General features: G+C 43.4%; 1 protein-coding gene across 1 annotated transcript in view; it reads left to right on the top strand.

The window, feature by feature from the left end:
• LOC133967094 (obg-like ATPase 1) overlaps positions 1-19,371 on the top strand; it is a 40,094-nt gene extending 20,723 nt beyond the window's left edge. The window contains exons 6-11 of the mRNA XM_062402323.1: positions 1,167-1,247; positions 1,588-1,685; positions 11,620-11,760; positions 12,310-12,406; positions 15,907-16,029; positions 18,928-19,371. Coding sequence (XP_062258307.1) covers positions 1,167-1,247; positions 1,588-1,685; positions 11,620-11,760; positions 12,310-12,406; positions 15,907-16,029; positions 18,928-19,029 — 642 coding nt within the window. The 3' untranslated portion in view covers positions 19,030-19,371. The remainder of the gene's footprint in view (positions 1-1,166; positions 1,248-1,587; positions 1,686-11,619; positions 11,761-12,309; positions 12,407-15,906; positions 16,030-18,927) is intronic.
• Positions 19,372-20,352: the final 981 nt, after the last annotated feature.

Below are 20,352 nucleotides of genomic sequence, written 5' to 3'. Positions count from 1 at the left end.
CGGCGCTTCATGGTGGCAGGCGTATGTGTTTGACCCCTGTGGGACCTATATGCCTTTTATTAACACCTGCCTGTTAGAGGAACGCTGCACGGCGGCTGCGAGCTGATGAGGGAAACCTGGAGCGGGTTCGGCCTGTGTCACCGGCCGTTTGCTGTTTCCATTTCACAGATGATTAATCTCTCTGTGAAGACTTGGGCCGGCGCGGGCGGAGTGTATGCAGCCCTTCCTGCGCTCTCTCCCGCTGGCTGCACTCTGGCTGCCTGACTAAAAGGCCTTTAGAATTCCTGTGGAGAGAGATGTGCAGAGAGTGAATGCAGCTGGCTGGGGGTCAGTGTGTGGAGCTTTTTCTGCCATTGTGTAATTGAGGCTCTGGCAGGATTTTTTCCTCAGTTCTTTCAAAAGGGAGTATGATTGTGAAGTGCTGCAAGGGTTTGGGGAGGGAAAAGGAGGTAGGGGGAGTGTTGCAGGGGGTGGGGGAGTTTTTATATGAAGGGGGAGGTCAAGTTGACAGGAACAAAAAGAATGTGTTCCGCTAATTTCTGTGGGGCTGGATCAACAATAATGGGCTCAATTTCTTTATTACAAATTTTATAACTACCTCCCACCCTTTTTTCCCGCCCTTTTCCGCTTCCAGATCCTGTCGAGGCCCAGTCTTGACTGTGGTCTCAACCCACAAGTACCTCGGAAATGAATGCAACATACATTGCTGGAAATGCTCAATATTTTCTCCAGAGGAAGCGTTTAATAATTTGTTCGGCTCCTCACTAGAGCTTATCCAGTATGACTGCGTTCTGCAAAGTGCCTGAGGAAGGCCCAATAATTTACACCTAACTAACCAACTTCCAATTAGTTTCCCCGCTCTTTCCAATTTAGTCTCTCTCTCACTCCATCCTTTTCATTAAACAGTCACGATGGAGTATTGATGTGTTAAACTGAGACAGCCCAGAAGGCATTTTGTCATGATTTAAAGGAGGGAAGGGGGTCTCGTGCACGCTATCCCCCGTCAAAGCCAGACCGCTCCTGGTTGAATGCGAGCACAGCCATTGTTCATTTTGGCATCAGGATGCCATGCATTTAGGAAATAATTACCACATACCCTGCTGGGTTTATATTCTTTTTCATCTCCTTTAATGGTTTTTTGTTCATTCTCTTTTAACCCCAAACAGGACGTTATGTGCAAAATCAAGAGCTGGGTAGTGGATGAAAAGAAACATGTCCGCTACTATCCGGATTGGAACGACAAGGAGGTAAGCCTTTCATGTTAAAGTCAAATCTATTAATAAGATTTATCTAGTTAGTCATTTTATCCAAACTGAAAAGACGTACAACTGCTTCCCCCTCTCTTTTCTTCCTCTTGAGCAACTTGTCTTTTGTGCCACTCACATGTTTATATGTCTTGTGTTGTTTGTATTTTGACTTGACCCTTTTGCAAGCTAATGACATCTTTCCGTGCTGATCTCAATTTAAAGGCTTTATAGTCGCTCCCCACAGAGGCTAAAACACCAGACCTGAAGTCTGTTCTGTCCTCAAAGGCTCCTTTGGGAAAGTCTGGACTCTCAGTACATGCCCTGTCTGTCTTGATCGCAGATCGATGTGTTGAACAAATACTTGTTTTTGACATCCAAACCAATGATTTACCTTGTTAACCTCTCCGAGAAAGACTACATCAGGAAAAAGAACAAATGGTAAGTGCCTCAAAGGTGTTCTGGAGGCACCTCACTGCATCCACTAATCATTTCCGCAGATCTTTTCCTCAACTTGCGCACATCGATTCCTATCAACTTTCATTGAATCTGCATTGCAGCTCTAGAAAGCATGTGGGCATGCCTCTGCATATATGCATGTGCTGGGGTGTGAGAAGTGTGGGAGTGTCAGTTGATCTACTGACTGTGGTCTCACGCTGACAGAGAGGGTCATATCCTTGCGAGAGGATCCGCCTGGAGGTGGCACATGAGTAAACCCCAACACAACATCCAGCCCCTGCAAACCCCCGAGCAGCCTCCAGACCCTGCAGTTCATTAAGCACATGCAAGCATATGGTCTCAATTTTTCATCAAAACTTCTCATTTCCATACAATATTAAAGAGCAAGGGCCTTAGATGACACACTTAAATAAACATATGTGCTTTAAAAGCCAGGCTTATAATTAATATCGTGTGGAGACAGAAAATAAGGTTTAAAAAAAACGTTCCTTAAATATTTCCTGAAATTATTTTGCACTAAATATTTGTCTTCACGTATCAAGTAGCTTCACTTTGCAGTCGTAACATTCCCGCAGTTCACGGTAACAACTCAGGCTTGTACTCAGCTGTGTGTTTTGCTCTGTGTTACATATAAACAGGGATTTGCAATTTTTGCTTTGCAACCTGAACTGATGGAGAATTACCTTTAATGCACTAATAGACCCATCTTCCTTTTGTTTGTGGCCCTATGCTCCTCCACACTTTTAAAAGTAATGTCATCTGGCCCCAGGGAGCGATGATCTGGAAGGCTGGTGTTAGACGTCCATTACATCTGAAAGGGCTACTTTTCCACACTACCGCCGTTTTGTCAATAACACCAACTTGTGGATTGTTATCACACTTTTCCAATTGCCCTCTAGGCTCGTGGTGTCAGTTCTTCCAAAATTTGTTTTTAGTGGTTTTGCTTGGCAGCATTGTATTACAAGGAGGAGTTGTTTACCCACGACTGTTTGTTAAAATGTTCCTGACACGAAAGTATGACTGTCAGACAGAGGGGAGGAGGGAGAGAAGTCGTAAATCAAATGATTCATGGTATGTGGAACATCCGTCATCAGTAGGAATAGAGGATTTTTTTTTCTTTCTCCATGTTCAGTGTGTGTGTGGGTGATTTTTAACTGTCTGAAATGCAATAAATCTGAGTGCGTTTTTTAAAGCAGGCAAACAGTAGTGCTCAGGTGTCCTGAGGGCTCCCCGGTGAACAATGCCGACATCAAAGTGTTGATGTTTGACAAGTGATGAGTCACTTCCCTTGTCCGGAGAGGAGCTCACACCTGTATGGAGATGATTACAGGTAGATCTAGTTGGCCCTAATTGTACAATAAATGCTGCTCTCAGCCCTAATGGCAGCTAGTCTGCTGCAGAGACGCCAGACTGCCATTTGGCTGTCGCCATGCTCCCGTGTTTTTCCACCGCCACAGTTGAGATGATGATACGGTTAAGGTCTATTCAAAGCAAACAGCAAGACAAATTGCAATCTCAGCTTTAATGTGCGTCGGAAAAGATGGCGAATCCCATGAGGCAAATAAGCCAATTTTATCTGTGTCTCTCAGGACACAGCAGTCAGGCCATTTCACAGTTTCACTTTTGTTGTTGTTATATATTTGCTGTGTGTTGTCGAGTGCATGCTGCCAGCCAGACAGTAGGTTAGTGTTGTTTATTCTAGCAACATTCTTTACCAAATATGATTTGTGGGGTTCTCCTCTTTGAAGGTTATTGTGTTTTTTTATTACAGACACTTAATAGCAGACTGCAGAGACACACATGGGCAACAACAGTAGTTGTATCAGACTTTTTGAGCCTGCGAAAAACTGTTTATCGTTAACCAAGATCATCCTCTTTGGAGTGTGGGAGCCACATACCAGGCTGCCCTTGTTTAGACAAGAATAAACAGTATTAGCTCTAGCAAGCCATCATTAATGGAGGGATCAGACGAGGAGCAAGGCCTCCTTTCATCCCCAGGTTCTCTGCTGGAGACAGTACATCATTTACTGTTGAGAGGAGCACATGGCTCCAATCCTATACAGTGTATGTGTATAAGAATGCGTACATGTGCATGTTTGAAGTCTGTTTCAGAGGCGACTCCATGCTCATTTGGATGCTGGCGTAATTGCGGTGTGCAGATCAAAGGGACTCGGGCCGAGTGATGTTCCAGAGGAGACTTTACCACACAGCCCTCTCCTCTGTGCGGATGGGGCCGCCTGCTGCTCACCGCTCCCCTCTCCCCTCCAGCCATGCACTGCCCCCTGCACATCCCCGCTCGTAAAAAATGATTAAGGCTGCATTTGTCATGTGTTTATTACTGAGAGGCATTGCATGATAGGGAATGGCATCTACAAGAGTCTATCGAGAGGCTTTCTCCTCTTTCCCCCGGCGTCAGTGAGCTGCCTGGAAGACTTGGTCACATGCCGTAGTTTGTGTGTTAGAGAGGGTCATTAGGACACTGGTGATGATGTGGGGGCTGCAGCCTGCCCAGCGTTAGCATGTTTTCACTCGTTCAAGAGAGTTGCTCATCAAGCATGTTGCCCCCATCCTCATTATCACTCTTTATTTTGATATTGAATATTTATTTAAGAGAATGAGGAGCAGTCACATGTTGTAAAGGCAAGAAACACGGCTGAGAATCCTCCAGATATGCAGTGATGTTTTTCTTTCTTGTCATTTCTCTCCCTGATATTTCTCTCCTGATATTTTTCTCTTCTTATGGACAATGTCTATTAAAGTAAATTGGTGCCTCTTAAGTAGATGTGTTGACCTTTAAGGAAACTAGCAAGTGTGACCTGTCTGTGAGTGCCTCTGCCGTGTGCGTTCTCCTGGTGAGTGTAAGAACTGCAGGTTATCTTCGCTTGAAGCTCCTCTCTCTCACTCTCTCTCTCTCTTTCTCTCTCTCTATATATATGAATATATTAATATAGGTACAGCTATATTACTTCAGTTAATACTTATTTATTATTTTGTCTCTATTATATATATATATATATATATATATTAATTATTTGCCTCTCAGTCTATGTGAGGTAAGGTATTTTTGTTTTGGTATAATTCAGTCAAATAGTCAAGTTGATTTGTGATTCATTAGTTCTGTACTGCAAAAAACATTCTTATAAACTCATCCTGACTCATTACAGCCGCAGATCGTCAGGATGAGGATGACAAGCGATCATGTGAAAGTATAAAAAAAAGATAAAAAATTCAAAATAAAATATAATACAATTCAAAAGACACCTTGCTTATGGACAGCATATCATCAGAACACTTACCTGTGTCTGATTTCTTCAAACTGAGGAAAGTCATTTGTTAAAAGGTAAAAGGAGATGGCTGGAAATATTGTATTTTTGTCCAATTCTCAACAAATCTGTAAAAAGATAAAAATACCCAATGAATTGATCCAACAATGTTGTTTGTGAAAACCGTTTACTTCCCCTATTAATAACATTTGCTGAAAACTCAGCCGTTGTAGGAAATGACTTGTAATACCTCAGTTTTTTAAATAGTAATGTGTCGGGTGGGCGGGAGGTGACATGTTTGGAAAAGGAAATCCAGCCACGGTCACTCAGGGAGGAGAACAGCAGGGAAATGTCTCGTTGTGAGTCTGATACTTCAGTTGGCCTGTAGGAGGAGCTTTGACAATTAAATCAGAGGAAGCCCTGGCATGATTTTTTAAAACGTGGCACTTAGGGACCCTCGTGTCTGCAGAGCTTCAGACCTACTTACACAGAAACATATGGTGAAACAGATCCTTCATCTGCACCGCTTTGGTGTTGACACGTATTTTGTTGAATTCATGTTTTTGTTTTGAAGAACCCCAGTAATAAGTTAAGCATGCCCCGTTGTTGTTGTCTGATCGTTTTGACTAACGGCCTTCTTTGAGTCGTACCCATCAACACTTTGAGACGGAGGGGGAAAACAACTGAGGTGGAGGGGCTGCTGGTGGTGGTGGTGGTGGAGGGGTTTACTGTGACTCACTGAGAGCCACTCCATGAAAGCAGTCACTGCAGCCCACTCCAGCTACTCCAAACCATAATTCCCATAAACACTAAGCTGAAACTTTATTGAGTGCAAAACCACTGGCTCCATCCAAAATTTTAGGAACTACCATCGAGGGAGTTCACTTTTCAAAGTGCTGTGGGAGATGTACGATCGCTGGTTCCCTGTTTTTTTTTGTGTGTTTTTGTTTCGGGCTCAGCCTTGTTCACTCTCTCCTTGTGCAGTGTGAGAGCCATGAGAAGCACTTTCCCATGCTCAGATGTGTACCTGTACTGGCCACAGTGGTTCCTAATGGATGCCTTCAGCTAAAAACAACAGGAAAGGTTGTGGTGTAAAACTGGAACAGATGGCGCTAATAAAAGTCCTGTCGGTCCAGTTAGCCTGGTTATTGACTGTCCCGAGTCCAGATAATGAAAGGACTTTGTTGACATGTCACACGTCACCCTGTTGTCTTTGTTGTCAAGACTCAGCGCTGCTGGTGTAATGACCCTAAATCCAGAGACTTTTTCCATCCCTTGTTTTTTCTTTATTGACCTTACGAGAAATCATTCTGCTCCTCAAAAATCCAAGACAGACTCTCACTTCTCCCTCGTTTATCAGGTCCGAGCCCAAGGTTGCTATGTCTGAGTGAGTCGCCTGCAGTTCATAATGTATGGAGACACCTCTGTGGCAGCACAACATGCTCGCTTGCTTCCGAGGGGCGCCGTGGGAATTGTTTCCCCCCGTAAAGCCTGTGGCCCCGGCATCGCAGACATAAAAAGACATGCAGGTTTCAAGTCCTTCTAATGACACATTTTGATTGTCGAGCTGTGCTTTTTATTATCTTTGCGATAAGGTTAAGACCGAACACACATGCGTGCCACGGTGAGTAGCCTGCAGCCTTGGCAGCTCTAATGAGACAAATAAATGAATTTAGTGTTGCCACATACAGCTCCTGAATGCTTATTATCAGGATTATTGTTGAACTGTTGTGAATCGGGGGAGGACGGGAAAAAGGCGATGGAGGGGGGCATGATTGGCTGATGTTACATATGTCCTTGATTACCTTCCTTCTACTTTTATTCTAATAAGTGGCATTCTTTGTACTCCCTGGGACAGCTAGACAGTCTGACACACGATGAGAATAAATATTGCATGTGGTAGACATTAAGCTGTCATCCTGGAAAAAAAAGAAGAGACGGAGAAATCCGTGTGGCATTCTCCGGCGCTACACTTTGCCTGCTCTTGTCACAATTGTCACATCTTGATGACTCCCCCCACTCTACCCCAGCCCCCTTATTTTCTCTCGCCCAGTCAACTGCTGTAAATGACAGTGGATACCCCATATAGAGAATTATTTTGGGTGATGTAGAATGTACTTGTCTGGGTTACTGTTTGAATTTCTGATGTTTGCCTCTTCCCCCCCCCCCCCCCCCCCCACACACACACACACACACACACCACCACTCTCCCCTCTCGACTTAAACAAAGTCACGGCTATGATAATGTGCCCTCGTAAAAACACACACCAAAAATGTAATGGTGTGTTTGTTTGGGTTTTATCCATCATGTGCAAACATTGAAAGTCTCAATATTCCTCTAAGAAAAGAAACTTGTTAAAAAAAAAAGAAGGAGCTTGTTACCAGCCCATCCTTGAGGTTTATCTGAGGTGTGATGTGAGATGATGCTCTTAATTAAAAGCTGCCCCCATTGTGCCTGCGCCGTGTTTCCTTCAGCTGCTGATTGCTTTGAAGGCTGAAAGAAGTTGACAATATTGGCGATTTTGTGTGCGTCTGTTTGTGTGCGTGCGTCCGATCTCCTCTTTCTTCTCTCAGACACCGATGTGTAATGCCATTCCACGCGGCCACGGCCGCAGGGAGCAGGGGACGTCTGCACTCTTGTCGCTCAGAAGCTCACCACTGGGTGGATGAAACGCTTCCCACAGAGCACCCTGACTTCCCAGCCTCAAAAGACACCATGAGCTCATACCTCTCATTTCTGTCTCCCTTCATGGAGGAAGGAAAGAGGGGGGGGGGGGGGGGTAGTGTGCGCTCTGCGTGCCACAGCATCCTCACCCCCCAAGCATGCTCGTCCCCGCAACCTGGCACCAGGAACACAGAGGGGACCCACAGGTTTATTACTCGACGAGTCTGTGCCAGGCATTCACAGATGTGCCATGGTTTGTGATTTGGGTTCAGGTGTCGGCTCCCTGACCTGTTGGTTTTTCAGGGGATGCAGGTAGTGGATTATTCTTCGGCGTTCAATTGCATCTGAAAGGAACACAGGCTGGAGGTGACGGCACCACCTTTCACAGGCTTAACCGGGCTAAGCACTCCTAATAAAGGCCAACCTGTATGAATGTGTGTCAGACGCAGGCCCAGGTCATTGTCTCAGGTAGCTGCCCCTGTACTTCGGAAGCTCCCATTGTTTTTCTCCTCCTGAGCCATTTAAGCAGATCAAAGCACTGACAAAGCCCAGGGAAGCCTCAGGCATGTGAAACACAGGAATTACCCCCCCCCCCCTCCCCGGATTCCCGCACAAAAAAGACAGATAGACTATAGCTCCGGAGGGTGGGCCCCTGTGGGACACCTCCATTCAGAGCCAATCTGTTGTGGAAGCTGCAGTGGGTTTTTTCGTTTTTTAATTTTGTCTTCTCACAATACGTTGTGTTTAAGATTAGAGGCATTGTAAATACAGCACGTGTCAAATTTTAGGATTAGAAAAATTAAGATGACAGCTGTTAATTCATGTGATACAAACACACATGCAAAAATATTATGCTGAGTGATAAAATAATAATTTTATACATGCAAAAGTTTGATTTCCCTTGCTTTGTATCAAGAGCAGCAGGCGAAAGAACAAACACAGCTCGCTCCTTGAGACTTCAAGCCGGTGAATGATTAGCAGAAATAATGTCCCTGTCACCCTTAATCACATTAAAACGTGGTTAACATTTAATTTTCCCCACTTGATATGCAAAAATTTCCAGTTGATTTGCAGCAAAGGCCATTGGAATTCCATTATAAAAAGAATAAAAATTTCAGGCATCATTTGTTCAGAGAGGGATATCAAGAGCAGAAAGTGCTGAATCTTTCTATTAACCGAGCAGTGAGACATGTGCACTTAATGCTGGGACATAATGGGAGAGTGACAAGACGCGGACACATGCAAGTTCACACACACGCACGCATGCACACATAAACAGCCACACACACACACACACACACACACACATGGATGTTTCTGTGCAGCTTAGACTTTCAAAACATTTTTATGTCTTGACCATAGAATTTCTCAAATGCCTGTAGATTGATATCACTTTTCTCTTGAAACACGTGGCTAATAAGCCGAAACATTAAATGTGCACAGTTGTAAACAAGCCTTGATCAAATTCCTCTGAAATACAGATTTACATGAATGCTGTAGAATTGCATGAATGACAGAAAGATACAAACAAGATAGAAACATCAGCGGCGTGTTTTACATAAACATTCTCCCCCAATTTACACCAAAATCCACACAAATAATTGGTGAGGACATAAATGCAAGTTGCAGTGCGGCGGCCCTGAAGTTGACAGGGCCGGTTTTGGGAGTCATGTTGACGGAGCATCACAGCTCTTAATTGACAGTGCTTTGTTTCTGGAGTTGGGAGAAGGGGGAGTTTCATGTTCCTGGTGCAAGGTGTTTGTCTGGTCCCGTGTCAGTCAGTGCGGGGACCCGGAGAACCCCCCCCCCCCCCCCCTTCCTCATTTGCAGCTCACGTTCCCCGTCTCGGCTCCACATTATTAAAATCATCCCTCAGCCTTCCACCAAGAGCCTCTTTGTTACTTGGCTAGCTTGGCTCAGGCTCTGTCAAGTCTTCACCAATTACAGTCTCAGGTACAATGGTCTATTCAAAGGATCACAGCCCTTGACTGGTGTGGAGAGAGTGATTTGTGAATCATTATTCCGCCGCCTGTAGAGAACGCAATACCTGAGGAATGCAAATAACGTGCCACCAAATAGACAGCTGTGCTGCTAAAAGTGACAAACTACAGCTGTTATTATCTCCGATTGGATTTTTTCCCCCTCTCGGAGCGCCTGCCATCTCCTGTGTTTTCAGGGTTTTGGATTCGACTAAATGTGTTTTATTTTCCTGTCCTTTGTTAGTGAGACATCGGCTGCCACCTTAGCTCAGCGGCAGTCGCACACAAGCTCTGTGTATACAGTGTAGTGTGAGCAGAGAGGGAAATATTAGGTTACGGCGTTTAATAGATGTGCATTTGAACAGACAGACCAACTGGCACATGAGGCTTTTGAAATTTACCCTGTGGCATGTTGGGAAAAACAACCAATCAAAGCAAAACTGTGATCTTCCTGCAGCCGGTCCTCTGTCATATGTTGTATATTGATAACCATTAGGTAGCAGCAGTGATATGGTGCTATGGATGATAAAGCGGTGACATTGTTATTGGAATAGATGTGGTACAGAGGTGGTCGGGTCCCTCCCAGTCTTTGATTGTTATGGGCTTTAAACAGGAAACTGGGATTACAGATAATGACGGGGACCCCTTCGAATCAATCCAGCCCAGGAGCTCTGTCGGGGCCGGCGTGTGAAAATGGATTTGTGTGAAGCTGTTCTTTAAAACCTGTCCAATCCCGGCCCGAGAGCTTGTGGGGCTAATCTCATAATTGCCCTAACCCCCTTTATATTGTTCTGACGCCAAGTTACCATTAAGTGTAAGGATATCTTTGTCCTGCAATGTCAGGTGTCCTGCTGGACTGCAAGACAACAGAAAACAGAGAAACACAGGCACTTAAGAGAAGGACGTTTATAAGTAATAAGGGGTGGCGCCCTCCTGGTGGCTTTATGGGTAATGTTCAGTAAGACCCTCATTAGGTGAACAACTTTCTTTTCTTCTTTTAAATAAAAATTTGACAAAAAATCAGGATTTCTGTTAGTGCTGTTAGTGGTGGAAAGCAGCTAAGTACATTTAAGTGTTGTATTTTTTATATCATTCTCTAACAGCTTACAGTTGCCATTTACTTAACAGGCAGTTAAAACCCACAAATATATTCCGAAAAACAAAGTATTGTCTTCCAGTGAATTGATTTTATTCAGTCATTCAGTCTTCAGGAGGCGGAGTTGTAGTGCTACACACTTCCCTGTGCTCCCTTTAGATCAGTCACACATCCAAAACCCCCAGAGACTGTGTCTGCCCTCCGTCCAATTCAATTCATTAAATCAAAAATAAACAGAGGAGGCACTCCACATAAAATACTAATGGTATGATCACAACCTCTGCCAAAAAATGCAACAAAACAAGAGAATTAAATGTGGAATCTTAAAGATTGTTAAACTGTGTATGAGGCAAATTGTGAATATGGGATACAAAAATACAATTTGATTGATTGACTGATTATATACAATTTACAGATGCACCATGAGAATATTACTAGTAATTAAGTCATTGTTAATCTTTTCCATAATTATTGTGCAGCACCTTGTCTTGTTGTTTCTTTATTTTGAAGATGCAAGCAATATCTAGAACATTCATTGAACGAGGTTATTTCATCTTAAACTGAAATGGCTATACGAAATATGATTTTTGCAATATATATATAGAGTCATCTTGCACAGTGAGCACTTTCATGTTTAATATTTTCCATCTACAAGTCATGGAGGGCACATTTCATTTGTGAATCTGCTTTTTGCAAACAGTCAAATCAAATGTATAGCTGGAAACTTCTGTGGAAACGAGACTCAATCTGTGATGGAAAGCCTCCTTTGGAGTGCAGTCTCCTGCAAACACTCATATGTTCAGCTGCTCTCATGAATATGCATGCAACTGGCAGATAACGAATACTTTCGTGTTAATCAAGTCTTTCAACTAGTTCTTGTGGACACTGTTTTTCTTTTTCTTTTAAAACCCAGGCTGGTGAAAATCAAGGCGTGGGTGGACAGTCATGACCCCGGGGCCTTGGTCATCCCCTTCAGCGGCGGCCTGGAGAGCCAGCTCCAGGACGCCAGTGACGAGGACAGGCAGAAGCACTGCACGGAGCACAAGACGCAGAGGTTAATTAGCATTCAGTCTCCCCACACTTATTATCAGCTGTGTCCTCCATGCACTCCTTTAATTGCATGTGCTGATAGAATAATAAATGGCAGAGTAATTACCATCATAAAGAAAAGGATCCCTCTTCTTACCGAACAACTCAGTCAAAGGGTTTTCCTCTAAATTAAGTTTTTAACTGTCATCTGTCATCCCTAGGTATAATTATAACTTGGGCATTTTGGGTTTATTGTTCCTGTGTGAAAAACCTCTATGGAGAGAAAAATTGTGACAGCAGACTTTTTTTTTTTCCCTCTCGGGGCAGGACAAGGCATCGGGATGAATTCTTAAAAATGCTAAATGAGTCTACAAGCTTTGTAATTAATCAAAGAAACCATTGGAGAGTTGAATGTCTCACATGAAGCGAAGTGACCCATCTTATTCACCTAATGAGTTTGCATCGGAATGAATGGGGCCTCGCTGCCGAAGTGAACTTTGTCTTGGCGTCAGTGGCGATAAAGAATACCTAAACAGTTTCCCTTGATTTGAGCTGGTTCTTCTGTCTCCACCAGCGCCCTGTGCAGGATCATCAAGGCAGGCCACGCAGCCCTGCAGCTGGAGTACTTCTTCACTGCCGGACCAGATGAGGTCCGTGCGTGGACCGTTCGGGTAAGAGCCAGCTGGCTGCTGCGAACATACATGGGAGTGTGGGGGAGTGCGCCACATGCACACGCACACACACACACACACACACAAAGGAACACACACTGTGTCCCACGTTCCACCCTGCTGGCACCCTCACTGATATCACACACTTTCAACTTTGTCATGGTTGTGCCTTAGCTAGTCATTACAGGCCAAGGATAACTTCAATTACTGGTGAGCTGCTGAACAGTGAAAGTGGGGGCTACATTGATTGAGGAGGGCAACAATTGATTTTGCCCATTACGTCCATGAGAATGTTTCCATCCTGTGCAGATCTGCCTGCCCTCCTCCTGCCGCTGGAGATAAGGAGCCCGTGCATTGTGCCTGCCTAATCTGTGTGACGGAGGCTGTCTGTGCCAAAATTGATGTCGCTTTTCATTCGACTGTTTGTGGGCCTGGCTGGGGGCTCCTCCTCCCTGTGTGTCTCAGTTTACTGAGCGCGGCCCGCCAAGACCTTTGTGCAGCGGGATCGCAGGACTTACATCAATACAGATGTTGGCTTTGCATGCTTTCATTGTGTTGTTGTTGTTGTTTTCTTGAGCAAACAGAAGATAGATATAATCAGGTATTTATTTGACCGGTCGGGAGTTTTATGTTATAAACCAGTGCAGGTGGTTTAATACTGCACATTTTACTTTTTGAAAAACTTTCGTACTGTATTGTGTATTTAATCATATTTAATTTAATCTTTGAAATAAAAGCAGCTTATTTCAAAGAACTTTTCCAAATCGTCTTATAAAATATGCTTAATATCTTATTTTGATAAGGAAAAAAAGAAAAATGAGAACCTTATCTCAAATACTGTGGTAAAATTCTCTAAAATCCAAATGACTACTTTACTCGGAGGACATATGCATAGTTAGCAGTTTATTAGGTACACCTAGCTCAAACCAATGCAATCTCATGTCCTGCAGTATAGCCTCTTTTCATGAACGTTATAATGTTTAGTTGGTGTTGAAACTTTTCAGAGACGTGTTTATTCAGAAGCATGGTCATTTCAAAGGCTGCAGTTAAATGTGCAGTTAAATTGGACAGTGATTTGTACCAACAGATGTCTTTCACTTTTTCCAACCCATCCCTGTCATTAAGGGTATAGACGTAATAACACTAACAAAAAAACTGAAATAAGGTGTGTTTCAACAGTGATCTTTTTTTAAATCTTTTTTCATCCAAAGTGGGAAACAAACATCAGGCTTTAAAATAGTGAATTTTCACTTTCTCAATATGCAAAATATTGATACGCAAAATAAATGTGAAATACTGGGAATGTGTTTGATGTGTTTATATTTCAATATACATTCTATAGCTGGTAATAAATGCTCCATAAAAATGATCTGAAACTATATTTCACATTATCCCCCAAAGTACAGAATTAATGAACCATTGGTGCGATAATATGGTTCTTAACTCACAGAAAATGAATTCACAACATCGTCTGATATATTATTATGCAATACATACAAACACACCATAACCACACTGGGTTGCAGGATGTGTTGCTTCTATCAGATAGTTGACAAAGAAGAAAAGCAATAAGTGGAGAATAGTGTGCAACCAACCCCCTGGTCAGATATGAACACAACACATTTCAGTTATACAGTATGAGCCTCAGACCTCCTGCCAACAGGAGGCCCCACGCTACTGCCTCAGACAAGAATTCTCAGTTTGATCAGAAACGCACATTTAATATCAGCCTGGCAAACTGCAATAATTGTCTTGATTCGTTTGCCACTGACTGCATCGCAACAAGAATAACACACCACTAAATAAGGGTAAGTTGGGGACAGTACAGCCGTTTTTCAGACATGACATGTGGGTAAAATCCAGAGAACTGGCTTTGCCTTTGTGCCTTTCACACATGCACAACACAGCTGGAGATCCCCCGCTGTGTTCACACATCAAATTCTCCTGACTTCCTCTGGACGTTATTCTATGAGGCCAGACGGGGAATGTCCACAGAAACTGCGAAGCCTCTCACTTCGGACATTCGCGTTCACACATGCACGTCCTCTGGAGAAAATGCGGAGGATCTTGCGGAGTTCAGTCTGAGAGCAGCTTATTAAAGTTCCGGCACAGACTTTTTCTTTTTACGGCCTTGTGCCTGTGTTCGGCCCAGAGGGGGAAGGTGAGCTCACTCCCTCTTATTTACTCAGGACACATTACGTTGAAGCCAGATGACATCACCAGGTTGAAACTCGTCTCGGCGTGACTGATGTCCTCGCTATTTACCCCCAAAAAAGTCTTGAAAACACTTCAAAGACGTCCTCAAAAACCCGCCTGTCCCCCTCGACATAACTGATTACAGGCAGCCTTGATTGTGTGTGAGGGGCATTTAGTCAGGTAAGCATCAGTGAGTAACTATATTAAGCCAATACATCTTGCATTGTAAAAACTACACTCAGTAATGTCGTGTTCCCCGGTCCTTTAACATGGTTTATTAGGCAGCCTCGAGGTGACTATTATCTATCAACCTGCTCTCCACAGCTCTTAACTAGGACAATGTGGAGCTCCTGCAACGCGCCCGTGTGAAAAAAAAAAAACCTCCCTTAATCTATTTTTCTCCAGATAGACAAACCTTGATGCTGATTAATGGTAGTTAAACTCACAAGCACTCCGTCAATGAGATTGCAAAGAGATGGTAATGTATTAGAGTCATTAAATACGCATCATTCTTTTGGCATGAAATATGTTGACCCCAACCTGATTATATACATAATTAAAACTGCTCAACAGTTCCTGAGCACGGAGCTGCAGGGCGGGGGGGGGGGGGGAGGGAGTAGGTCGACGGGCAGGAGTCAGGAGGATCCACGTCACTTATTTGGGCCATTTGTCATTTGGTTTTTAGTGCATATAAATTGCACATTTTATCCGTCAAAAGAGGATTCAGAGTGCAGCCAATTTATAAATCCAGTGAATTGTTATTTCGTGCTTTTAAGATTGCATGGTTTGGAAGATACGACCCTTATTGTGTATTGCAAGTCAATTTAAAAAATATGCTCAAGCACTATAGCCCTGCATCTTCAACAGTGAGATATAGTTAAGTGTTTGGATTTTACCAAACTCCGGAGTGTCACAGCAGTGAGGCCTGAGGCAGTCAGCTCTGTGCCACCCTGGCCTCTCACTGCAACACCAGGTCTTCTTGCTGTCATGACCAGAGAGCCGAGCAGTGACCCACAATGAGGCAAGATTGCTTGGACAGAAATCAATACTGCCACGGAATGAGAATCAGAAGGCATTGATAGCAGTGCTGGGTCCTTATCGGCGTCCAGGCCGCCCTTAGCAGGGCACGGCCGAGTGGAAAGCTATCCAGAAATCATGACTGAGGCGAGAATACCCCCGACTGAAAACAACCCGGAGTGATGCTCGCGACGCTATCGCCCTATCAAACACTGTGTCGCTGGCATGCTGTAATCCATCTTCTCCAAAACAATTCATTTGTCCTCTCTCTTCCTTCCCCATGACAGAAAGGAACTAAGGCTCCACAGGCTGCGGGGAAGATCCACACTGACTTTGAGAGGGGCTTCATTATTGCGGAAGTAATGAAATTCCAGGATTTTAAAGAGGAAGGCAGCGAGAACTCTGTCAAGGTGAGCAGTCAGGGTGCCAGAGGAGATGAGGGGAAGTCTCCTGTGATCAGTGGAGCTGACAGTCAGCGCACTGCTCCGACTGCAAACTGCTCCTCACCTTTACTCGGGGGAAGAAATTACTGCAGCGCACTCCGGCACGGCTCCTGACAAGCCAGCTGATTCTGGCTCTAAACACTGCCATTCTGCTCCAGCTGTGCATATCTTTATCACAATGTGTCTTAACTGGCTGATGGTGCCTCTGTCTCGTGGCCCGGCTCAGTAGCACAGAGGCAGCACTTCTTCACCCTCACCAGGCATTTAGCAGATCTATAGAGCGCGCTGTTAGCTTACCGCTCTCGCCATTGCCAAATCCCCCAAGCCACTGGCGCCATGTGACAGTGATATAAAGCGGCGAGTTAAATAAAGTGTGAAATTCCTCATATTAGGACTTTTTCATGGCTGCGTGGCACATAAATGTGACTTGCATATCTTATTTATGTTTTTATGATAGCCAGTGTTTGTTTTGACCTTTTAACTGGGATGTGGGTTGTTCATGTGCACACTGCTGTCAAATGTAATAACTGATTTCATGGTGAATTTGTGCAGACAATAACTGGGCGTCTGCTGCAGCAGGTACTTTCCCAGTGATTCAAAAATGATTTTCTTTACCAGTGTTGCTTCAGCTTTAGCATCAATTTGGTGTCATCTCAATAAACTGTAGTAATGGGTGATACAGAATTAATAATCAACACAACAGAATGCCTTCTATATGGAACAACATTAAACATTTTTTATATATAATTTCAATGAATTTTCTGTAATGACACTTTTTTTAATGTAATTCTCATGGCCCTTAGGAAAGCGCCCTCCTTCGCCATGCCCAACGGTCGTCTTATAAAACAACATTTAAATTTTGTTTGATCAGCATCATATGACACACACTCATATGATGAGACCACTAAACCTTCCAGATTTGTTTTCATCATGGTCTGTGATTTTCTCTCAGTGAGATCAATGAAAATGTTGAAAAATCTCACAATGTTCCCTGGATCCGCCCCCTATCACGGATCTGAAGATTTAATGGATCTTCCTTTGGTCATCCTCCAACGCTCCGCTACATTTCCTGGAAAAAGGTTTTTGCATAATCTTGCTTATAGCAAAACAAAGAACAAAAACAACCAACACACAAAGGGACGGGGGTAAAAAAAAAATTAAAACCTCCTTGGCAGAGTTAGTTAGAAAACACAACAAGAAATCAGAAAAAAAACATTTGTTGTTGTTGTGTTTTGTGATCTGCAATTCAGAGCTACTGTACAAAAGAGTTTTAATTTGCTCCCAGGTAAATGTACCTTTTACTTCATAACATTAGCATCTTTCATATTTGTATTAAGTTAATAAAGGCTCTAAGTGACAGCAGACATATTAAAGCTCCTGCAGGTCAGAGACAAAAAGGCCTCGAAAATAGGCTGTAGTTTTTGTGTGTCATGAATTATTCTCAGGAAAAAAAATTTAAACGTTTTGCAATGTAATGGAAATTAAAAAAAATGTCCTGATCTAAATCCTGCTAAATAACAGACAAACAAACAAGACAAAAACATAACCTGGAGGCTCTCACCTGAATTACAGTATAAGTTAACCTTGCTTGCATATGTGACATTTGATGGCAGCAGCTGTAGCGTGCTGTTACAATCCCACTATCACCACCATCAACTCCAGGAGCCCACTCACAGACTCCACTAATGTGATCTTACAGTGACACACAGGGACCTGCGGGGAGCACTATGAAAACATTCAAATCTCTTCACTATTCAAGTCTCTTCTTTTTAAAGACGCATTTAATATTTAATGCAGCAGCAGTGTATTGTCCACTCCCCTCATAAGCGGCAAACAGAGGGTGAAACGTGCCGCTCTCTCTGGGGTTCGGCCATTGTTATCCGGGCTGGAGATCTGAGTGTCAGGTCCTTGCTGCACGCTCTCTCACTAATCCCTTTTTGAGCCTCATAAGAACATGGAGCAGTTCTGACTGTGGCATTAGGGCCCGCGCTATTTAATGCCAGTTGTGGGAATAGGCCGCCTGAATAGGGCCAGTGTACGAGGATATCACATTATTAGTAATCATATCTGCTTAAGCCAAGCTTGCTGCTCCAGATGGCTGCTTTCAAGTGCAAATGAACCAGTTAGACATGTCTGGTTTAATACACACTCAGGAATCACAAATAGCCATTGATTTTCTTCCCCCCGTCTCCCTCTCTGTCCAGTGTTTCTGGTGGTATTGAGCTTGGATTAAATGGTCTCCTGAGCCTTTAAAGGGACATTGATTCCTCTAATTAATTGTGCGCTGTGCAGAACCAGAATGCATAAACCCGTCCGTATTAGCACTTCAAGTCAATTATTTTTTGAGTTGGCCAGGAAGGAGAACAAACACTTACTGTACACAAAAGAAATGTTAGAACTTGTTTGGTTTCCTCAAGAAGTTTGATAGTGCTGTAATCAAAGACACATTAACATTCTGTGCTCGGGTACATGAAACTGGAACCGGCAGAGGAGAGGATTATTCACTCAGTGGGAATTCAGGCGCCCCATTGGAACAAAAACATGGAGGCCCGCGTGTGTGTGTGTGTGTGTGTGTGTGTGTGTGTGTGTGTGTGTGTGTGTGTGTGTGTGTGTGTGTGTGTGTGTGAGAGTGTGAGTCTTGCAGTAAAGTAATTGAAGGCAATGAAATATATTGGAAACTAATTATGTGCTTATATTTTCTATTTCTATTTATAATACACATTCTTATTATGGGCTCCATATTGTCTACGGTGCCAATAGATATTTAGTTAAAGTATGCAACAGTCTATAACCTGTCCATCCTAACATGCTTTGTTTGGTTTATGATTGTTGGCTTTTGATTCGTTTTTTATTTTTCACCTCCAGGCATCTGGGAAATACAGACAACAGGGAAGGAACTACGTCGTGGAGGATGGAGACATCATCTTCTTCAAATTCAACGCACCAAATGCGGCGAAGAAAAAGTGACACAAGAACAATCTGTTTGTTTACATAACTGACTTTATTGTTGCCTCTCTTTTCTTGGCTGATACACACCGCCAGTTCTTTTTTCCTCCACCCGTTCTGTAGGATCAAATCCCCCCTCGGGTGCCAAAGCACAGGTTCAGTAAACTCTGACAGCTTTGCTATTTAAGATCAGGATTGGCCCCCACTCCAAATTGTAGCAGCATTTGAAGGAGCATATTACTCTCCAGATACTTCATTAATCTCCATCACGGGTGCCAGCCCTGACACAGCTGACAGCGGGGACAATGCCACCTGCTCCTCTCCCCCTTCTACAGATAATACATGTTTTACAGTAGCCCAGATGTCTACACTCAATAAAACATTTGACAAAAACCAGTCTGTGTGTGTTTTGGGATGTCTGTATTGAGTGGGAAGCTGCATGGGGACGCCGATAGCGGTCCTGCCGACCACTGATTAGAGAATTAAAAGACACAGCTGACACTGACTGTAGCAGAGCGGGGACAGTTATAATTAAATCTGTTAAGTGATGCTGATTTTAGAAGGTCACATGCAGCATGCAGGTGTGTTTTGTGGCCAAAAGAATTGGTCAGTTTAAAGGATTATTTGTAAAGCTACGGAGGTAACCTTTTATTCACACTTTTTATTTAATTTATGATTGATGAATTTGTGCGTCGTCCCCTTGGCTGTCGCTATAGTTCTCAGCCTCAATCTTCAAATATGCAAAAAAATATAATCCTTGTTGTGTTTACCGTCTTACTCCCACCCCTCAACAATGAGGAAATTACACACCTACACAAAAAAAATGTATTCAAACCATATTTCCACCCAAAAAGTCCACATTTTATCATATTCTGTATAGTATGAAAATAGAATTTGACACAACCCACAAGCACAAGCAGAAAACGATTCCTGTCGCCTGAAGTAGTGTTTTTCTCGCCCCTATACTTTGTGTGTAAGTGTTTGTGAAGCTTTTATGCTGATGGAATTGTATGGCGGCAGCCGCAGTTCTCCAAAGTAAGATTGTGTTCTCCATGGGAGTCCCAACAACGAGCGGCAGATCAGCAGTGCTTTGCTGAATATCTCGTAACCATTAAGATTGCAGAGAACAAAATGGCCTTTTGATGGGCACGAAAAAGATTGAATAAAAATGGTCATTTTACAGAGATAGCATTGCATATCCAAGTTTTTGGATGGGATGTTTTTATAAAGTATGTGCTGTAGCAGCACAGAGAACAGTGTTTGTCATGGAAATATTGGATGGATTGTAGTCTTTAAGGTTGGAGATCAGTGGCAAAATATAGCATAGTGTTTATTGAGGTTAGA

The sequence above is a fragment of the Platichthys flesus genome, chromosome 13 (assembly GCF_949316205.1).
Source record: "Platichthys flesus chromosome 13, fPlaFle2.1, whole genome shotgun sequence".
NCBI lineage: Eukaryota > Metazoa > Chordata > Actinopteri > Pleuronectiformes > Pleuronectidae > Platichthys > Platichthys flesus.
The sequence above is the reverse complement of the archived record's forward strand: the minus strand, read 5'-3'. Positions and strand labels throughout refer to the sequence as shown.